Raw genomic sequence first — 23,789 nt, 5'->3', positions numbered from 1 at the left:
TAAAATAAAACACTGTTTGTATTGTAGCGATCCATTATTTCATCATATAAATTCCCTTTCTTTAACTAAATGAACCATTTCAAATCATGCGTAATTTCCTAAAGAATTGTAATTTTCCATTTAAACTGCTCCCGAAGTAAATAAGAAAAAGGGAACACAAAATAAAATGGTTTGTTCATAATTCGAATAACAATTCTTTAGGAAATTACGCATGATTTGAAATGGTTCATTTAGTTAAAGAAAGGGAATTTATATGATGAAATAATGGATCGCTACAATACGAACACCTTCTGATAACTTAAAATTATAATTCGAATAACAATTGTGTGGAAATTAGATAATGGAGTCAGATAGCCAAACTAGCTAAATTAGATAAATAGAAATTTCATCAGGCAGTCAGACAGCCTTCATCTTAATTCAATTTATAAACAAACCATCCTTACACTTAAATAATCTAAATAAAATATTACCACATTTTTATAAGTTACGCTAAATAAAATATATTACCACAGTATCAACTAAAGAATGTATAAAATTCAATTGACCGATTTTTTAGCAAAATGTCCGAAAAAAATATAGTCAATTGACTATTAATGACTAAAAATGACTAAAAATGATAGAAATAAATAAAAATTGACCGAATTTTTTCAAGTCATTTTGGACAAATGACCGAAAAGTCTCAGCAAAAAAAAAATCCCAGCTTATTTGATGTATAGAAGTTTAAAACCACAAATCTAAAAAATCAAAAATAAACGAATGCAAAGATTTTCTGTCGTTTTGTAGCATTTTGCGTATTGCAAACCGGATCAGAAGTACGGTAAACGTGGAGTGTTCAAAAATCAGTGAAATGTGTTGTCGTAGGCTTTTATAATAAACTTATTCACAGACCAACCCGGTACGAAATCAACAGGGCCGGATTAAGCTGATGGGGGGCCCGGGGCACTTTTAGATCGGGGAGCCCCCGTGCAAAAAAATTTTTTGCACCTACGGCGCGAAAAACCATCTCTACGTCTACAGTAGCATCAGTCCAGTACTGCACAGCATTTTGCAGAAACTTTAAAGGCCAAAAGGAAAATAATCACATTTTTTTCCACATAGGGGGCCCTTCAAAAGTCGGGGGGCCCGGGGAAACTGCCCCCTCTGCCCCCCCTAAATCTGGGCCTGGCAGCAATGAACCTTGTTTAGGGAATTTTTCTATCGTCTTTGACAAGCTGATTACTCGCAAAAGCACCAGAAGTAACTTTATTCATCAAGAATACTAAAGCCCCAGCGGAGAAGAGTAGCCTATTGCATTATTTGATTCACTTTTGAAGTAATTCTGACTTGCAGTCATATTCTGACTTGCAGTTTTGAAGTAATTCTGATTTGCAGTCATAAACGAAAGAATAACTTATGTTATTAATTTATGTAATATTTAAAAGAACGTGTTGTGTATTAGAAGATTTTCAACAACTTTAAAAATCAAAAAATTGAAAGATGGCGACTGAAATCGTAAACAAAATTTCTGATAACCAGTCTTCCAATGAAGAGGAAGATGTAAGCAGACCAACATCACCAACAGAATCTGACATCCTGCAAAAAAAGTGCTCCGAACCTTCATTCCAAATAGAAGAAGATGACGTTCGACAAACAATTTTAAGACCTGTAGTTCATATAGAAGGAGGCAGTGTTGTTTATACTAATGAGAACTTCAACTCGGCCAACTCCTCCGCAAGCCGCACTCAATCTAGTGAAGATGAGGAAGAAAATGAAGATTCAGTCAGACATGATGTCAACTCTGAAGCTAAAACCAACGTTCCTTTAAAAAAACAACAACCCTCAAAAAGATTAAACTCAAATAACAATGAAAAGAAACTTATCCTTCATGATCAAACAAACAAAAAGACAGTGACCTTTACCGACCCTTCTTACCAAGAGCATCAGAAAAAAAATAAAATTTCAAAATCTTTAGCGGAAAAAAGAATTAAATTTGCTCTTATAGGTCGGCGAAGAAGTTTTCAAGTATCTTCTATTAGAAATATAAGTGCAATTAAAGAATCCAGTAATGAAAGCGGAGTTTTTAAAAACACGGGTTACGGACAAAGACTTATTGAAAAAAACGGAAAAGCAAACATACTTGATACAGTAAGTTGAGGAAAGCAATTATATTTATTGAAATACGTAGTTGCAATGGCAAGTGCGGTTACAATGGTTATGTTCTATCGTTTAAAAAACGATTCCTAGAAGTAAACTTACCACACACAACCAGGGCCGGATTTAGCTGATGGGGGGCCCGGGGCACTTTTAGATCGGAGGGCCCCGTGCAAAAAAATTTTTTTGCGCCTACGGCGCGAAAAACCATCTCTACGTCTACAGTAGCATCAGTCCAGTACTGCACAGAATTTTGCAGAAACTTTAAAGGCCAAAAGGAAAAAAATCACATTTTTTTCCACATAGGGGGGCCCTTCAAAAGTCGGGGGGCCCGGGGCAACTGCCCCCTCTGCCCCCCCCTAAATCCGGGCCTGGAAATCAATACGTTTAGGTTGTCATAAGAACTAAAACTAATACTGTAGCCTACTCGGTTTTGAAATTATTTAGCAGCAAACAAAATACGACAAAATTGAACAAATGGAATGCAAACACATCACATTAACAAACAAGGCAAGTGTATACTTTACGGTTTACGGCAGGTGCAACTTAATAGAACCGCCCTGTCCACCGCTAACACATTTTTTACTCTCTACCAATGTCTCTATTCACTAATTAAAATTAAAACGAATGTAGGTCAGCCTCTAAGTGATGATAAGTGATACTTTTATAATACCATTGAAATTGAATTTCCTTAAAATAATACTTTCTAAACCGGTCAAAACTTGCAGCCATAAAAAGGGCCAAATAAGGCCAGATTTTCTGGCCTTATTTGCATCAATTTTTGTAGGCCAACTGCAATTTAAAAAGGCCAGTTTTCTGGAATTTGGCCTAAAAAAAGGCCATCTGGCAACCCTGGACTTGAGTTGTTGACTGGTCACTGTTGTGTGTGCCAGGGTTACCAGATGCTCAAGCTATAGTAAGGCCAAATTCATTATAAAATAAGGCCAAAAACAGCCAAATTTTTTATTTACTTCTATTAAGGCTAAATAAACGCTAACAACTTAATTAAAATATTTTTTTGTAAATTTCATTTAACGATCAAGCATAACAGAAAATAATTTAACACTGTCAGAGCATAATGACCGGTTTGTTTGGTACAATATATTTGTACCGTATACTATTTTTCTCAGCAGACAAAATAAAAGGTTTCTCTCTCTCTCTCGTTTGCATAATCCAGGGATATCTACAACTACGGGATTGCTAACTAGAAAATATCTATGACAGGAGCGGGCCGACGTCAAAATCACCACATTGTGAAGATACGATGCAATCAGGAGGCACTCAGTCAGTGGCGTAGCCAGGAATTTTGAAAGGGGGGGGGGGTTGACGGCCGGCGGGCGAAGCCCGACGTTGTCTTCGCGAAAGGCGACACCCAGCGGCGGGGGGTCTGGGGGAACTCACCCAGAAAAATTACTTTGAATTTGGTGCGTTCTGAGAGCATTTTCAACAAAAATGTTGGTATAAATATTCCTGTAAAATGGTGCTGTCCAGTGGCATAGCAAAAGGATAAGATCATGTTTTCTTGGGCATTTTTCGGTAATAAAGCTAAGTCTCTATGTTTTTTCCTTGTTAATTCCTGGCTGAGATATTTGAATGTTTGGTATTGGCAAAACTCGCTCTTGTGACGTCACACGCGTGCCAAAGGGGGGGCTGTAACCCCCTAAACCCCCTTTGGCAACGCCACTGCACTCAGTCATCTATGTACAAGTACAAAAGTGTACCATGTAACTAACCGTATATTTATGGAATATTCAACTTGCGTCGGCATGTAGCCATCAGGCTAAAGAAAGCTCTACCACAAACGTTAATTATGAATACGGTAAGCAATAAGAGAAAACAAAATGGGTATGCATCGTAACAGGAGTCATAAATTCAAATTAAAACGTGTGCAGTAGATATGAAGCAATAAAACAGATAGTTTTCTTTTAGTTACACAAAATAAAGCATAAAAATACTACCCTAAAACACAATAGAGCAGTGGCGTGGTTGGAATAGCGAATACAGTAAAGACGTATAATAACCAAGCACACACAGACATTAGTGCCAAAATAAGCGTTGACAGTGACTAGCTCGTCTGCAGACTACTGATAACCGAGGAGCCTGAAAGGTGTGATAATATTGCATAAATTCCAACTTTCATGAGCCAAACACCTGAAAGCATTCTCGCTAATGTGGATATAATGCTAGCTAAGCAAGAGCCGAAAAAGTACCGGCATCGACTGAAATCAGCTTTGAAAAGTACTTCAGTACTCCATACTTGGCTCAAAATGTATTGTTGGTACCAGTAGCGGTATCGGAAAAGTACTTCCCACCTTTAATCGCAATGAATTATAACATTATGCACAAATAATACTGGATAGAAGTCTGGTGACAATCATACGCATAATACATATAGTGTGAAAAAAATGAAAAATACAAGTTCAATACAAATGACATGTGAAGATATGTAAGCATATTTCCTACAACTTAAAATTAGCTGCTACTAGAAGCTTTTGATGTTAGTTTTCTGATTTTTCGAAGCAGTTTAGGTTGTGGTGTATCAACAGTTGGTTGACTGTTAAAACGTTTAAGCTGATTTTTTGAAAAACAATTAAAAGCACATTGCACAATTAAGTCAAAATTACAATGCCCAGTAGAACATTTTGTATTTAGTAAACTAACAAGAATCTTTGATGAGCAAAGCATCTTTTTGATTGCATCAACAAAGGCACGCTGATGACTGTTTAAAGATAAAAACTTTCTCATCATAGAAGGATCATTAATGATGGCCTGATAACACTGAGCAGCCAGTACAGTTGTCCCAAAGCAAAATTCAGACGGTTCACATAAACCTCCTCGGTTAGCCATTTCAAACAGATGCTTATGCTCATTTGGGATGGAGCTCTTCAAATCAGGCTCATCATCTCCCTTTATTAGCAACTCCTTGCAAGCACAGCACTTCGTGCGGCGTACAATGCTGCGTGCAATGTATCCGCTGACATAGTAGGCAATAGCAGCATCCGATTCTGACATATCCTCTAATACAATACCAAGAAAAAAGTCTGCAAGCCAAACCTGCTCTTCATTAACTTCACTACTATCGTCATCATTAGAAAAAATGTCAGAAATTCTTGAGGCTGCCAACAGAGTTTGCTGCTGTAGCAAACTTAAGCAACGTATTTTCTTTTCAGCCAAAAGCAGCTGCTTGACGGAAATAAAGAAATTGCCGCCATTGACCTGTATACAAAAAATGAAACTCAATATATGTAACGCACTAAAAGCAACACCAGCGAATCCTTAGCAAACCATACAGTGATCTCTAATAATACTAGTACAGAATAATATAAACTGACCTGCCTATGGGAGCAAGTCTTTTAGGCGCAGACAGTTAGGCGCTGGTCTAATAGGCGCGCACACTGTGGCGTCTGGATATTTAGGTGCGGAGCACTGTGGCGCCCGGTCATTTAGGTGCTATTCCTAGTAAAGTATGTAGATTGTATCAGCATGGCAGCTTGCCAGAAAATTATATCATGGCTTCCGTGAGTGAAGCTGCTTAAACCGGCAATGCTTTTCACACAAAATGTTTCTCGATCAAAAAGACTGTAGGCTAAATTACGTAAACTTTTTGCTTAAAATTTTCCAAATTTTCTCCATAATCATTCTGCTGTACCTCCTAAAGCATTGCGCGCAGAAACGAAGTAAAATTTTTCTCATGTGCAGAATTGTTTTGGCATTCGATTAAACTACATATATTTTCAAATTATTTTATCATGCTTGGGTAGTAAAGATTATAATGAAGTACACTTTTCTGCCAACTTTTAATTTTTTTAGAAATTAGAAAAAACACCGTATGGAAAGTTGCTAGTTGTACATTGAATGTTTTAAATTTTATTGCAAAGCTTTGCATCTTCGGATAGCTGAAGATGTATGCTTTCATTTGATGTCAAGATTGTGCGTCTACGTCGATCACATGAGATGTTTTTACGGCGTAAATACAACAGATTTGTGTGAAAAATGTCTGGTTATTTAGATTAAACGTCTTGACCTCGGTGGTTGCGAAAGAGTTAAGTCAAATAATAACGACACTAAACATCAGTAACAAAAATCATACCTTAGTCTATATTGAAGCGGGTAGTTAAAATTTTGGTGTGCAGTGCCTGACTTTGCAAGTAGCCTAGGCTACAGCAAAGAACCCACAGCAAGCTCTTTTGTTTGAGAAGGTAGGCTACACGAGGTGGAAGGATGAAGATTTTTATTAAACAATTAATAAATACGAAAAATGCGCAATCAAACACTGCAACGTATACATGAAGCCATCAGCAGCAATTTTTTCAAGCATAATGGTGGGACTTCGCTCGTTATTAAACCTAGTCGGGGTTTTGACGGAAAACTAAGTTAGTCTTCACTTAAGCCTACCGCCCGGTTGAATATAGGCTACGGTATATTTTACTGATGTTTAGTGTAGTTATTATTTGACTTAACTAAAAGTGAACTCAATAATGTTCGGAAACTTGAATAATTTATTGATAAAGCTTTCACCAACGCAAACTTGGACTAACAAGAAATAAATGCTGAACACGCGCATTAAAAAAAAAACATATTTTTCTGTTCAATATAACATTTTGTGTGAAAATCATTGCCGGTTTAAGCAGCTTCACTCACTGAAGCCATGACATATTTTTCTCTTCAATATAACAATTTGTGTGAAAATCATTCCCGGTTTAAGCAGCTTCACCCATATATTTTTTCTGTTGAATATAACATTTTGTGTGAAAAAGCATTGCCGGTTTAAGCAACTTCACTCACTGAAGCCATGACCAACAACGCACACGCATTAACAAAACAATATATTTTCCTGTTCAATATAATATTTTGTGTGAAAAGCATTGTCCTACGCCCCTACCTGCTAAGCTGATACAATCTACATACTTTACTAGAAATAGCACCTAAATGACCGGGCGCCACAGTGCTCCGCACCTAAATATCCAGACGCCACAGTGTGCGCGCCTATTAGACCAGCGCCTAACTGTCAGCGCCTAAAAGACGTGGACCCCTGCCTATACCAGCCAAAGCGGCCTTCAATAGGATCCGACATAACCTTGCCTGAAAGCAGATAATCAAAACCATGATTGGTTTGAAGGTAGGTGGCAAGTTCAACTACTGCTCCCATGGACTGAATGCAAGCTGTGAATGTCTCGTTGGAAAGCCCAGCCGTTCCACAAACACGCCATTCTTCAAAAATTTTTGTTGCTTCTTTCAAAAAAAGCAACCCAACATGATTTGTCTCATGGCTGATGCTTAATGGAATGAACATAGGATCTCTTTTCTTCTCTCCTAAACAAAGTACCAAAATTTTATAGGGTTATACATAGGCTCAGCTTATCTGCACTATAGTGCTTGTTTCTTTGACCTCCATAGACTGTACATACCTTTAAAACAAGTTTTAACAGACATTACTTTCCAAATGTTGGTGACAAAATTGATATATCGAGCAGTTTCTGAAAATGCTGAACAAGCTGTGCTGTAATGATCCAAGCCACGAACAGTTGATTCATTGAAAACACCTGCATGCCAAAAAATAACTAGTCAATAGTCACACAAAAATACTAGTAAAGCATTGGCATGAACACAAACACACACCTTGCACATAAATACATAAAATTTATTACCAGCTATATAGCTATAGCTTGAACATAACAAATTTACGCTATGCTGATGATACTGTTCTGTTGGCTGAATCACAAGAAGATCTTCAAGAAATAGTGGACAATGTTAACTCAATTGCCAATTGGTAAAGAATTTAATATGAAAATTAACGCTAAAAAGACCAAATCAATAATAATCTCAAAATCATCAGACACTCCAGTACTCCAAATTATAATTGACAATGAAATTATACAAAAAGTAAAATCTTTTTCCTATCTTGGACATTTAATAACTGAAGATGGGAGGTGTGACCATGGAATTTTGAGACGGATAGAAATTGCAAGAACTACATTTGGAAAAAAGAAAAAATATTTTAACCAATCAACGTTTAAAATTACCAATTCGTCTCAGGATCTTAAAATGCTATATCTGGTCAACACTATTATACAATTTGCACTTGATTACATGTTCAAGTTTTTGAAGAAGTTACATTGAATGCATTTTCTACCAAGTTGTACATTTGTACAATAATGCATTTATAAGAACACTAACCAAACACCTACTGAGAGCATGTAGTGGAGATGTCCGTGAAATGCTGCTTGGATTTAATGAAGATTTCTTCAGTTTGTGAGCAACCTTTAATGCCTTGTCTTCTTCCATAGCATACAGGCGAGACAAATGATGAAATTCTGCAATACATGACTGACCAAGCAGGTGCTCATGGCCAGTACAAGGGAGATGCATCCTTTTCCTTTTTACAAAATTGTTGTAAATATTCTTCAGGTTATGAGTAAAATCAAAAAATAAAAACAGTTTTTCCTCTTTTCTCAATGGATGCTCTATGCTGTGCGAAAGCTTTCCACCACACAGATCAACAAACAATTTCCTATAAAACAAAAAGTACAGCTTAAAGTGGTGAAAATGGTATATACAGCAATAGATGTCACTTTGTTTTTAAACAATGTTTATAAAAAGTTGCAAATGCAACAGGCAAAAGTTTGAGTTTTTATTTCATTGAGATCTAAGAGACTATCGAGCATATGAGAATGAAAGCATAATAAAATATTTTATTTAAACAATTATATATATGAACAGCTTACGCAGTAAGTACCCAAACAAACTACCGGTACTATGATGTAATTAGAAAAATGTTATCTTACCTGTTACAGACATGATTGTCTGCAGATACAGCAACTACAAAAAAGATATCATTGAGTGCAAGCATCACACGTTCAAACCAACTCTTCAACAAATTAGTGTCAAGTTTTTCTACAGGAATGAGACAAACAACATCTTTGTACTTTCCACTTATTGATTGGACCATAAATGTCAATACAGTTTTTGCAGGCTGACCTTCTTCAGTTAAACCAATGAAAGAGCCACTAGTATATTCAACACGCTGAGCAGTATACACTTCGTCCATCATTAAAACGACAATTCGTTCCCGTTGAGATAATTCAGATGTTCGTAATCTTAAATATTCCAAATCCAGTTTTGCAAAGTCAACAGTCATTCCAGTAGAAAGCTGACGAAGACGGCTTCAACAAGGCAATACAAAAAAATTTCGTAGTTTTTTATAAAGGGATGAACTGGTCAGTTGCCATAAAAATGCAGTAGTGATAGTATTGGTGGAATAGCGACGAGCATTTTTTGGTACTTGGAGTAAAGATATTTGTTCTACAATAAATTTTAATAAAGGCACACATGTGTTTTCATTGCAAATGGTCAAATCTATGGATGCACATTGCTCTAGACATGATGCAGCTAACTCCAACAACTGAGTATGACTTATACTATCAAATGACTTGCTGCATAGTGATTTACATAATGCCAGTAAATTTGTAAGCTCAGAAATGGTTGTTAAACATTGAGAAGCGAAGAGATGTTTATAAACTATGCGAGGCAGGACTGCAGAACACACATATGCTTGAACTTCCAAAGCATCAGTAACAACAACAGAGGATAGAAGTTTGGGTGCAAATGTGAAGTCTTCAGAAATGGCAATATAATGAAACTGGATATTTGATTCTTTGAAAATAACGACATAACCACTTGGTAATACTTCATTCTGAATATTTGTCTTAAATGAAGCAAAATTTTTGATCACCTCTTGTTGGAACAGATTTTGATTTTGTTGTTCAATGACAGAATTTTCTTTTTTCAACCTGGCAGATGCAGATGATGCAGTTTTGCGAGGCACAGAACTTGCCTTTGTCAGATACTGGGGTAAAGCCAAAAAAACACGAGGAACTGCAACAGATTTTAATCGCTTTCTTTGCAATGTACTTGAACCCCGTACTTCCATTCGATCAATTCTTGTATCACAAGAATCCGTTACAAAGTCATTCTCATGAAAATGCAGGGAACATACTCTGGATGACTCTGTGACAATCCAATCTTTCCTCGGAATTACTTTTATCCATTTTTGTTTTAGCTCATGTTCTTTAGGAAACCTATATAAAGCAATTTTCTCTTTACTGTCATTCGTTTTATAACCAGTTTTACAACCTGGTACACAACATTTATACACCATCTTTCAGTTTACATTAAATACAGATAGAAACTTAACACTGCAATTTAGCTGAAAGCAATATACATGGATCGATAATGGTACAAGCAGTGTAAATATTTTTAAGGTAGGCTGTCATGAAATATTTTTACTGGCTACCGGTAATTTTAGTAAAGTGACAGTTTCACTTTACTGGTGACTGCCACACAAAATTCTTGAAGTCTAGTTTAACCAGGCCTACTCCAGAAGCTGAACTGGCCTTTCCTGTCTGCTCATTCATAAAAACAAGTGATACCTACTGCCATGAATCAAACTTGTGATCAGGTCAGCACCTTCAGTGAAACTTGCCTAGCCACTTGATTATCAACGTACCGTAGCTGGTGAGAATCAGCAACAATGTTGGTACTGGTAAGCCTAATAACCCCATAGTGTGAGCATGTACTGATGCAACGTGCCATCAACTTTGCAGAGTAGCCTACGATTAGTACATGCAGGGCAGGCATAGGATTGTTGTAGTAGTAGGCTACGGTACCATACAAAAAGTTAATGGCATTTAATGCCGCATAAAAGACAAGGGGGAAAGTCTATTTGAATTGTCAGATTACAAAAATAGATGTTTCTATATAGTTATAAATAGCCTAAACTCAAGTTTTTAAAATTTTTGACTAGTTAGCAGGAAAGTTTATATCCTAACTTGCATATATTGCTTCTGCTGAACCCCTAGCCTAGCACACCATTTTAGCAGCCAGCCAATCTAAGCAAAGAACCACTACAAAGCTTTACATTTACTCCCTTTACTTAAATCATAACCAAGAAACAAAACTAATTCTGCAGTGACAATCTAATAAGCACAGAGTTATGAATTCTCTGGTCAGCACACTGCAAACTTGCAAAGGAATTGTGGAAACACTTCAAAGTTCAAAAATACCGTCGGCCCGCTTATGACAAAATTGCTGAGTCATTAAACGTGAGTTAGCAATCCCGTAGTTGTAGATATCCCTGGCATAATCTGTTTAATAAACAATTACTGTAGTAGCAGAAAAACTAGAAACCATTATCACTTTAATTCATCATCAGTATGCCTTACTTACTGTATTGTATACTTACTCATTTTCAATACTTGGAGAATTGGCTATACCTTAACCTTTCAAAAAAATGATCAAAATATAACTGTTTCTGATAAAATTGGTTTTTTAACCGGTCAAAATTTGCAGCCATAAAAAGGGCCAAATAAGGCCAGATTTTTTGGCCTTATTTGTATCAATTTTTTTAAGCCAACTGCAATTTAAAAAGGCCAGATTTTTGGAATTTGGTGTGTGCTGGAATTCTTGGAAAGTGTCTGGTGGAAAAAGAAACCGCTGCCCAGTGTGGCCAGATACAAAATCCGTTTAAACAGAAAATTAAAACAGCAAAAGTTCCATAATATTTAAAAATGTCATAATAATTTAAAACAACTAACAATTATACCAATAAAATGAAATATTTCAATAAAAATAAAACAACAAGCACAAAAAAAGCAACCCGCAAGTCTTAAAAAAAAACCGCAAACCCAGAAAAAAACAAGCCCAAAAACAAGCAACCCGCAAGTCTTAAAAAAAGCCGCAAACTCAGAAAAAAACAAGCCCAAATTCGCGGGAAAACCGCAAGGTTGGCAACACTGGTGGTTAGTGGAAGCAATGGTGGAAGTCGGAAGCGCTGCTTCGTTGTAATGGTCAGAAATAGTGTTGCCAGACTCCAGTTTGCTCACGACACCATTTCAACCTTCCAATTACAACATTTTACCTAGAATTACACCAACGCCCTAAATTTTTCCCCAAAAATACAGAAGTGTTACAAAAGTAATGGGAGTAACAAAAATCACACAGTTACATAAAAAACAAAGCTAATACAGTATGATAGTTAGGTGGAGAAACTAGAAGGGTAAAATAAAAATAATCAAGTCTAGGAGTGACAATGCCTTGAGCCTTTGGTTGGTTATTCCTGGTATTTACTCATACTTGTAGAGTATGCATAGGCGTAGCCAGGGGGAGCGAAAGGGGCCATGGCCCCCCAAATTTCCAAAGTTTGGATTCCGAAGTTGAACCATTTGTTGAAAATGTAATATAATTTGTATAAATTTATATCGTCTTCCAAAACATTTGGCTATTAACACCCTCCAGGACTTGTTTTAGACACGCAGAAAGACACCAATGAATTTTGCAAATCGTAAATCGCGCAAAGTTTACGCAATTTACGCTTCTTCTAACTAATCTGTGAAAGCAATTTCAGAATCGCTTACTCTGTAGGGTTTTGTGTAGCTGAGTTTTTTGTGTTCTCTAACTTTAGCCGCAGTTTTTGCCCGTTCGTGTGTAACAGCTACCTTTAATAAGTTATAGCTGTTTATCTGCAAATTAATTTCATACAAATATTACCCTGAAAGTGTTTCTAGAAAGTGCTATAATCCATTATTTGAGTGTAATTTTGCAAAATTTTTCCGAGGGAGCATGCCCCCGGACCCCCTAGAATACGCGTGCCTTCGGCACGTTCTAACCCCCCACCACCTTTATTGCTTCCCTTGCTTAACCCACCAGGATACGTCACTGCACATCACATGGCGATGTCTTATATCTGTGGCGCCGGAGAGCTAATTTTCTCTGACGCAACGCGCGTCACTGTGACGTCATGTCGTATTTCAGAATCTTCCTTCCCAATCAACAAATACCGCGTACTTTCGGAATGCAGTCTTGTAATTAATCTTTGCATTGTGCCTGAATTGCAGTACCACTGTATTTCAGCGACTAGTGGATCCACCGTTGTATTCAACTAGTATTCCACCTCTCCAATTTAAACTAGAGTTCTTTTTAAGCAACTGCAATTATGATTCTTCACTAGACGAGACTGCTATATTAGACCTTACTATACTTTACTATAGCCTACTGTTCGAGACTATTCGAGGATTATTCAACTCAGACTTGCTATTATGCTATTTGTAATCAAGGTGTAGTCAATCAATCAATCAATCAATCAATGTTTTATTTGTCAGTAACAGGAACATAGGTAGGCTACATGTTTGAAATATGCAATATACACAATGCAAAAGTTACACAAGTTCCCATACCGACAGGGAGACAACGAGACGACCATACGGTCTACTAGTCAATTGCCACCCTACGGAAATGACGATTTTGCGATTTTAAACACGTGCTGAAGTTAACCAAAACAAGCCTAAACCCTCTCTTTAACAAAAGAAAAAATAGGCCGAATCTTACTGTACAATGAACACTTGCAACAAGGGCGATTCAAGCTTTACAGTACTACACACAATAAAAATAGTGACAAGTTTCCAAAACTTTTCACTTTGAAAGTTTAACGAAATTATGACGTCACAAAATAAAGATTTATCAAAGTGAAAAGTTAAGGAAACCGGCTTAGTGTGACCAAATGAATTCAGGGAAAAAAACTAAGTCCAACGTGAGATACAATTAAGTACAATCAAATACCAGGGATCATGGGCTACGCACTATTTCTTTTTTAGATAAGGAGTGATTAATCAACTTTAGTTGAAATTTATCAAGATTTCACAAAAATTAAAAACGAAAAAAAAAATTTGGCGATTTAAATGCATTTATAATTTCACAGTAAGGTAGACTTAATAAAAATAGTTTCAAAAAATATATTTAAAAGCAAATTATAATTGCAACAATTTGTATAATAAATTAAGCCACATAAATGAAGCAGTTTTGTGATAATACGAATTTTAATTCAAATATCCAATAAGGTCTGGCAGAACTATTGACAGAACTTTAGTCAGAACTTTAGTCGTAAACGAAGTTTCTTTTCCCCAAAGTTGAAGTTCTTTTTGTTGTGATGAAGTTCCTAATGTAGTACGCCAGCATGCTAGTATTTCGGTAGTGGGATTGTCAATAGTTCGGTGTTTTCTTTTTTGCTATGTTTGGATTTCTGTTCTTCTGGAACTAGTGGTCAAGTTAATAAACAACGCAGTCTTAAAGAATTCTATCTTGTGTCAAGTATTATTCCGTTAAGCCAGTCAAAAGATAAGACAGTGAAGAAGACTATCGTGTCCTGGTCATTCCTTGCCAGTTCTGACCTCGGTTCTGCCCAGGAATGTCGCCGTCAGCACGGACGGCTGCATATGCGCGCGCGTGCTAACTACCGCGTCCGCTACATATCAAACACTTTGTCGTTCTCTTCAATTCATCAAATATTTGCCCCACCCCCCCCCCAATTTTTTTTCTGGCTGCGCCACTTCTGAGACTATGTAGAGGCTCTTGATACAGGGTCGGTTACCAAGATTGACAGAGTAAAGTTTACGATTGTTGAAGGGTTATTGCGGGGGAATTGTTTCATCCATTAGGTCTTGCTGAATGGAGAGCAGTCCTCAGAATGCGTTGCCCAAGCGCACACCCGGAGAGTAGAACCACTGCCGTTGATCTTCAAGCTTCTTCGTTCACGAAGTCACGTGTTAACCAACTGAGCTATCAGTGCGGACAACTGACCTATCGAGACAGACTACTCATGGTGTGGCATATACAATTAGCCGATAATCGTAGTTCAGCAATAAACAAACCCTCAGAACTCAGCAGACAAAGCAACACTCAAAGTAGCCGGGCAATCGGTCAGCAAAGGTTACGGACAAGACTACGGATTAGGATTACAGTATAAAACAGTTTTTTATAAATGCAGCACAACAATAACTATAATTTATTACAACAAAGTAGCAAATATTTTCAAAATTACACCAAATCTGTGATTGTGTAAAAGAAAAAATTTTCTACACCAAGCCGTTTTAAATTACACCATTTTTTTTTCAAAATTGGTGTGGTAGAACACGATCTGGCAACGCTGGTCAGAAATAAAAACAAACTGAACTCAACCGTGTAGTGTAGTGCAGGCTACAAGCCTTTGCTTGTTGGTTTTATTTCTGAACTCTATTTAAACAACAGCGCCATTACCTATGCTTATTACAATCATTTATTTCATACAAATTTAAAAATGAATTTCCGACATGTACATTTTCTTTGTGAGTGTCAGAAATAGAAACAACTAAACTGAGCGTTTTTTTAGCATTGTCCGCCCCGATAGCTCAATTGGTTAGCGCGTCACTTCTGGAACGAAGAAACTTCGGTGCTGGTTTAGGATCGGCCGCCTTGGTTAGTGACGTCACAAAAATCTGTGACGTCATGCAAAAAAACGCAACTACTTTTAGGAAGGGTGCAAAAACGCGGAATAGAAGTAAAAGCGGAATGCCTATTGATTTTTAATTATTTGTAGGCATTATTATTGATCTAGCGCTAACTTAAACTGTTACTATTTTGTACCAATTCTCAGCAATTCATTTTTACAATAAAAATACTTGCTTTATTAACGTAACAACTTTCACGTTTATATGTTATCTACAAAACGAGCAATCGTGGTTCAGTATAAGCCGCCCACAGTTTGCTGTGATCGATGAATACTGCCTCCACCAAATATGCTGTAGCTTTTTCATTTCTGCTCGGATTCTAACAATTTTACTATCGTTGGATGGCATTATGATTCATCTACTCGAATGGATTAATTGCCAGTCTAAAGTAGGCATTACATTTATGTAGTGCTAACTTAAACTTTACTATTTTGTACCAATTCTCAGCAATTCATTTTTTACAATAAAAATACCAAACCAACACAAATTAAAAGAGTATGTCTTGGTTTATTTATATGTTAACTTTCACATTTATATGTAATCCACAAAACGAGCAATCGTTGTTCAAACGTAACCGCTCGACGAAGCTTTTTACCAAAACAATGCAAACACAAAGCGATCAGTTTCGAGTGTTCAATACAAGCCGCCCACAGTTTGATGCGATCGGTGAATAGTGCCTCCACCAAATATGCTGTAGCTTTCTCATTTCTGCTCGGATTTTAACAATTTTCCTATCGTTGGATGGCATTATGCTTCATCTACCCGAATGGATTAATTGCCAATCTAAAGTAGGCATTATATTTATGTAGCGGGTAACTTAAACTTTACTATTTTGTACCAATTCTCAGCAATTCAATTTTTACAATAAAAATACCAAACCAACACAAATTAAAAGAGTATGTCTTGTTTTATTAACCTAACAACTTTCACGTTTATATGTTATCTACAAAACGAGAAATCGTTGTTCAAACGTAACCGCTCGACGAAGCTTTTTTCCAATGCATTTTTCAAGGCGATTCGATCGTGGTTCAGTATAAGCCGCCCACAGTTTGCTGTGATCGATGAATACTGCCTCCACCAAATATGCTGTAGCTTTCTCATTTCTGCTCGGATTCTAACAATTTTACTATCGTTGGATGGCATTATGCTTCATCTACTCGAATGGATTAATTGCCAATCTAAAGTAGGCATTACATTTATGTAGCGCTAACTTAAACTTTACTATTTTGTACCAATTCTCAGCAATTCATTTTTTACAATAAAAATACCAAACCAACACAAATTAAAAGAGTATGTCTTGGTTTATTCATATGTTAACTTTCACATTTACATCTAATCCACGAAACGAGCAATCGTTGTTCAAACGTAACCGCTCGACTAAGCTTTTTTCCAATGCATTTTTCAAGACGATTCCATCGTGGTTCAGTATAAGCCGCCCACAGTTTCATGTGATCGATGAATACTGCCTCCACCAAATATGCTGTAGCTTTCTCATTTCTGCTCGGATTTTAACAATTTTCCTATCGTTGGAAAGCATGATGCCTCACCTACACGAATGGATTAATTGCCAGTCTAAAGTAGGCATTACATTTATGTAGCGCTAACTTAAACTTTACTATTTTGTACCAATTCTCAGCAATTCATTTTTTACAATAAAAATATCAAACCAACACAAATTAAAAGAGTATGTCTTGGTTTATTCATATGTTAACTTTCACATTTATATCTAATCCACAAAACGAACAATCGTTGTTCAAACGTAACCGCTCGACGAAGCTTTTTTCCAATGCATTTTTCAAGGCGATTCGATCGTGGTTCAGTATAAGCCGCCCACAGTTTCATGTGATCGATGAATATTGCCTCCACCAAATATGCTGTAGCTTTCTCATTTCTGCTCGGATTTTGACAATATTCCTATCGTTGGATGGCATGATGCCTCACCTACCCGAATGGATTGATTGCCAGTCTAAAGTAGGCATTACATTTATGTAGCGCTAACTTAAACTTTACTATTTTGTACCAATTCTCAGCAATTCATTTTTTACAATAAAAATACCAAATTAACACAAATTAAAAGAGTATGTCTTGGTTTATTCACCTAACAACTTTCACGTTTATATGTTATCTACAAAACGAGAAATCGTTGTTCAAACGTAACCGCTCGACGAAGCTTTTTACCAAAACAATGCAAACACTAAGCGATCAATTTCGAGTGTTCATTGTAAGCCGCCCACAGTTTCATGTGATCGGTGAATACTGCCTCCACCAAGTATGCTGTAGCTTTCTCATTTCTGCTCGGATTTTAACAATATTCCTATCGTTGGAAAGCATGATGCCTCATCTACCCGAATGCATTAATTGCCAGTCTAAAGTAGGCATTACATTTATGTAGCGCTAACTTAAACTTTACTATTTTGTACCAATTCTTAGCACTTCAATTTTTACAATAAAAATACCAAATCAACACAAATTAAAAGAGTATGTCTTGTTTTATTACCCTAACAACTTTCACGTTTATATGTTATCTACAAAACGAGAAATCGTTGTTCAAACGTAACCGCTCGACGAAGCTTTTTTCCAATGCATTTTTCAAGTCGATTCGATCGTGGTTCAGTATAAGCCGCCCACAGTTTGCTGTGATCGATGAATACTGCCTCCACCAAATATGCTGTAGCTTTCTCATTTCTGCTCGGATTTTAACAATTTTCCTATCGTTGGATGGCATTATGTTTCATCTACCCGAATGGATTAATTGCCAGTCTAAAGTATGCATTATATTTATGTAGCGCTAACTTAAACTTTACTATTTTGTACCAATTCTCAGCAATTCATTTTTTACAATAAAAATAAAAATCCGAGCAGAAATGAGAAAGCTACAGCATATTTGGTGGAGGCACTATTCACCAATCGCATCAAACTGTGGGCGGCTTGTAATGAACACTCGAAACTGATCGCTTTGTGTTTGCATTGTTTTGGTAAAAAGCTTCGTCGAGCGGTTACGTTTGAACAACGATTGCTCGTTTTGTGGATTAGATATAAATGTGAAAGTTAACATATGAATAAACCAAGACATACTCTTTTAATTTGTGTTGGTTTGATATTTTTATTGTAAAAAATGAATTGCTGAGAATTGGTACAAAATAGTAAAGTTTAAGTTAGCGCTACATAAATGTAATGCCTACTTTAGGCTAACAATCAATCCATTCGGGTAGGTGAGGCATCATGCTTTCCAACGATATGAATATTGTCAAAATCCGAGCAGAAATGAGAAAGCTACAGCATATTTGGTGGAGGCAATATTGATCGATCACATGAAACTGTGGGCGGCTTATACTGAACCACGATCGAATCGACTTGAAAAATGCATTGGAAAAAAGCTTCGTCGAGCGGTTACGTTTGAACAACGATTGTTCGTTTTGTGGATTAGATATAAATGTGAAAGTTAACATATGAATAAACCAAGACATACTCTTTTAATTTGTGTTGGTTTGATATTTTTATTGTAAAAAATGAATTGCTGAGAATTGGTACAAAATAGTAAAGTTTAAGTTAGCGCTACATAAATGTAATGCCTACTTTAGACTGGCAATTAATCCATTCGGGGAGGTGAGGCATCATGCTTTCCAACGATAGGAAAATTGTTAGAATCCGAGCAGAAATGAGAAAGCTACAGCATATTTGGTGGAGGCAGTATTCATCGATCACAGCAAACTGTGGGCGGCTTATACTGAACCACGATCGAATCGTCTTGAAAAATGCATTGGAAAAAAGCTTCGTCGAGCGGTTACGTTTGAACAAAGATTTCTCGTTTTGTAGATAACATATAAACGTGAAAGTTGTTAGGTTAATAAAACAAGACATACTCTTTTAATTTGTGTTGGTTTGGTATTTTTATTGTAAAAATTGAATTGCTGAGAATTGGTACAAAATAGTAAAGTTTAAGTTACCCGCTACATAAATATAATGCCTACTTTAGATTGGCAATTAATCCATTCGGGTAGATGAAGCATAATGCCATCCAACGATAGGAAAATTGTTAAAATCCGAGCAGAAATGAGAAAGCTACAGCATATTTGGTGGAGGCACTATTCATCGATCGCATCAAACTGTGGGCGGCTTGTATTGAACACTCGAAACTGATCGCTTTGTGTTTGCATTGTTTTGGTAAAAAGCTTCGTCGAGCGGTTACGTTTGAACAACGATTGCTCGTTTTGTGGATTAGATATAAATGTGAAAGTTAACATATGAATAAACCAAGACATACTCTTTTAATTTGTGTTGGTTTGGTATTTTTATTGTAAAAAATGAATTGCTGAGAATTGGTACAAAATAGTAAAGTTTAAGTTAGCGCTACATAAATGTAATGCCTACTTTAGACTGGCAATCAATCCATTCGAGTAGATGAATCATAATGCCATCCAACGATAGTAAAATTGTTAGAATCCGAGCAGAAATGAAAAAGCTACAGCATATTTGGTGGAGGCAGTATTCATCGATCACAGCAAACTGTGGGCGGCTTATACTGAACCACGATTGCTCGTTTTGTAGATAACATATAAACGTGAAAGTTGTTACGTTAATAAAGCAAGTATTTTTATAATTGCTGAGAATTGGTACAAAATAGTAACAGTTTAAGTTAGCGCTAGATCAATAATAATGCCTACAAATATTTAAAAATCAATAGGCTTTCCGCTTTTACTTCTTTTCCGCGTTTTTGCACCCTTCCTACAAGTAGTTGCGTTTTTTTGCATGACGTCACAGATTTTTGTGACGTCACTAACCAAGGCGGCCGATCCTAAACCAGCACCGAAACTTCAAGATCAAGCGGCGCTGGTTCGACTCTCGGGGTGTGCGCTTGAGCAACGCACGTTAAGGACTGCTCTCCATTCAGCGGCATCTAATGGATGGAATAGTTCCCCGGCAACAAGACTTCAACAATCGGAAACTTCACTCTGTCAATCTCGGTGACCGGGCCTGCGTCAGTGATGCGAAGCCTCTACAAGTATGCGAAACTGCCAGGATTAAGCTCTGCAAGAAGCTTTCCCAGTCCGAGGATAAAGATTCAATCAATCAAAAAATCAATCATTAAAAAAAAAAAACTTCGCTGGGTGGCGCCTATTTGTTTACTACAAAATTGACTGGTTGATTTGAAATCTATTTCCTGTTCTTTGCCAGTAGTCAAAGGTGAAACTGTATTGAAGTTGGGAGAAAAGTTTTCAGCGATTACTATGTTGGCTGAAGTTTTAAACCGACTGACAGCGGGTGTTAAGTGAGTTGCTGAATAGGATATCTGATCTTTCGATGGTATTTTATTGCAATAACGGAAAGAGGCTGACTGTGTTTACTAAATTAGTGTATTGGTATTGAAGCTTGATTTTAGTCTGAGTCAGCTCAGTGGTCCTGTTGTTTTCGCACAATAAATTAGTTTAAGGTGGGCATGATCTATCAATTCGGGTACCTTAGCTGTGCCAGTAGGCTGGATCAATGAATTCAGGACTCTCAAGGTAAAACTATTTTATTTTTACAAATTACAACTGACGAAATCAAAGTTTTATTTTTCGCTTTCTTTTCTAGGTTTGGTGGCTGTGCATATTAAAGATAGTGTTTACCAAACAGAATAATATTTTATTGATGCATATTTTAAACTTTTGGGTTTTGTCATCTTTTCCTTTTGTTGCATTGCGAAATGCATGTATTTACCATCGTTTTCTACATGTTTGCGCCTGCAATGAAAGATAAATTGAATTGAATTTTAAATAATTTTGCCTGCCATGCAAGCTTTTGAATATTGCTATGCGGTAGCTCAGTTGGTTAATATGTGACTTTGTGAATGAAGAAGCTTTAAGATCAAATAGTAGTGGTTCGACTTTCAGTTCAATCTCAATTCAATTTCATTTTTCATTGCTGGCGCGAACATGTAGAGAATGATAAAGTAAGCACACAAATTTGACAACAGCAAAATATGGTTTAAAATATGCATAAAACAGCGTTTGAAAAACATTACCGTATCTTAAAAATGCAAACTTAGAAAAGAAAGAGATGGAAGAAAACTTTTATTTTGTCACTTGTAAAATAAGTTACAATTAACACTTGCAAGGGCGATTTAGCACAAAAGAAATTCAAAAAGTGACAAGTTTTCTGAAGTTTTTATTTTGAAAGTTTCTTCAACAATTGGAAAAGTTCACTTTGTCAATCTTGGTAACCAGACCTACGTTGAAAATCTCGACAAGTATGTGAAACAGCCAGGAATAACTTTCAAGGCGTTGTCAGTCCGAGGATAAAGATTCAATATCAACCAACTAAGTACAGCAGCTTTGTGCTTATATGCTAGCTTAGTCAAAATTAAAATATTCTACACTAAAACAAATGAAATGCTAGGAAAAATTATGGGATATACTGTAGGTTACTTAGAGCATGCTTAGGGTAATCTACCATGTAAACAAGTCAATATTAACCAATTCAAGCTGTCACCTGCATGGTGAAACGAGGTTACTGTTGCAGAGTAGCCTACAGTCTAATTGTATAGCACTCTTCAGTACAATAAGTGTGGCAATTGAAATTAATGGATTGTTGAATTCAGGTAAAGAAAATGCGTTTTTTAAGCATTTTACCCTTGCATGAGCTAGGTCCAGGAACATCATAATCCAGGACCGGTAAAATGATACACCTTTGGCTCCAAAAGCTCAAAACAAACTATTGAAGAAGTTTGCTAATGTTCAAAGTTGAATTGGAAAAAACACCTTTAAATTACACTTTGGAGTGGCAGACTCATATTCGGCAGTGAATATGACGTGTTCCTTCCAAAAGTTAAGTTCAACTTCAGGACAAACATTTTGTTTGATAGCAGCAGTGAACTGAAGGTTAGATGGCTCCTGCTAATTTTTTTATACAGAATTGAAAAATAACCTACAAGCTGATGATGGTATGGCATAAATTAAAATTAAAACAATGCAGAAAGGTCAAAATTTTTAACTTCTAAAATGTATGCAAATAGGTTATGCACACTACACTGGTTAAAAGTTTTCATGAAAAGGACCAACGTTAAAACACTCACAGACAATAAAGGCACAACGCATTATGGCTTAATATGTTTAACATATAAGAGGGTCATCTGACATATTATAACTGCTATGTTGACACATCAATAATAAACCTTGTAACTCATTGTATTAAAACATGATACAATTTACACACTTGATTGCTTGATGCAAGCCCTATATATACACTAACAGTACGCCCAATCGCCCACCGCCCCTCCATGCTACATTTTATTACAAGAGAGAAGAAATAACTTAGTAGCTAATGTGATCCAAACCAGTACTATCAAAAGTCACATATTAAATTGTCAATTATAGTTTGCTGCTTTAATTTTTTTAAATTCATCTCTTAAATTTGAGACAAAAAGTTCATAAAGCGCTGCTTGCCAATTTTTCTATGAAAGGTCTTTGTTTTATTATAAAGAAATTTCCTATTTGTTATTGTAAATGTATTTGATGGTGGATGATCAAAACTAACTTCGTTTTATTCAAACAACGTTCTTGATAAAGAACTGTATTTCAAAACAAAGCAAAGGGTTGATATTACATCATCGTAAAGGCATAAAATGTAAGACAGCAGTTTGGTTCATACGGTAACAAACCTTCCTAGAAACATTTTGTTTTAAGCATTTTTTTGGGGGGCTTCAGGTGAAAAGTATGTTCACTCTTTGAAGTGGTAAAACAAAATGTCAGTAAAATTGAGAGAAAGATTAGCAATATATATTACCTAATTAAAGTAACTTATCAAATGCCGGGTAAACGGTTTCACTCTGTTTTTAATATTAGCTAACATATGATTTTGCTAATGGAATTAAAGAAATAAGTTGTTTTTTATAAAACGGTTGTTGTTATTTTAAAATTAAATTGGTTAAAATTTTTAAACTAAAGAATTAAATTTTATGCAGCTTACTTTGTTGCATACGGTATGTCAGCGGAGAAATTATTTTCTAATACAAAATTTCACTTTGACCAAGTTGCGATGTTGTTTAACATGTCACGGTTTAAATTGCTTTACTGCACTGCTATTACGTTGTGCTTGCTTTAACTGCATATAGTTTATTGCTACCGTATATAAACAAAACCATGGTTTATTCTGGCTTTGCTCCATTTCTTTAAAATTGAAAAAATCTTAGTAAGGTTTGGTGTTGTAGATTTGACTGTAGAAGTATAAAATATATAATATATTATAAAATATATGATTATCAAGTAAATTTGAATTATAGTCATTGACTGTTTTGGAAAAGTTAATCAGTTGATGGAACAATGCTATATCAAACATACATTGTTGGTATAATCAACTTGTCAA

General features: G+C 36.1%; 1 protein-coding gene across 1 annotated transcript; it reads right to left on the bottom strand.

The window, feature by feature from the left end:
- Positions 1-4,373: 4,373 nt before the first annotated feature.
- Positions 4,374-9,320, bottom strand: LOC145773882 (uncharacterized). The gene is made up of 6 exons (XM_082585005.1): positions 8,916-9,320; positions 8,319-8,641; positions 7,539-7,673; positions 7,161-7,443; positions 4,792-5,365; positions 4,374-4,442 (listed from the first exon to the last, which is right to left on the bottom strand). Exons 1-6 carry the CDS (start codon positions 9,266-9,268, stop codon positions 4,374-4,376), a joined length of 1,737 nt encoding a protein of 578 aa, XP_082441131.1. The 5' UTR covers positions 9,269-9,320.
- Between the last annotated feature and the right edge of the window lie 14,469 nt (positions 9,321-23,789).

The sequence above is a fragment of the Aplidium turbinatum genome, chromosome 7 (assembly GCF_918807975.1).
Source record: "Aplidium turbinatum chromosome 7, kaAplTurb1.1, whole genome shotgun sequence".
Classification (NCBI taxonomy): domain Eukaryota; kingdom Metazoa; phylum Chordata; class Ascidiacea; order Aplousobranchia; family Polyclinidae; genus Aplidium; species Aplidium turbinatum.
The sequence above is the reverse complement of the archived record's forward strand: the minus strand, read 5'-3'. Positions and strand labels throughout refer to the sequence as shown.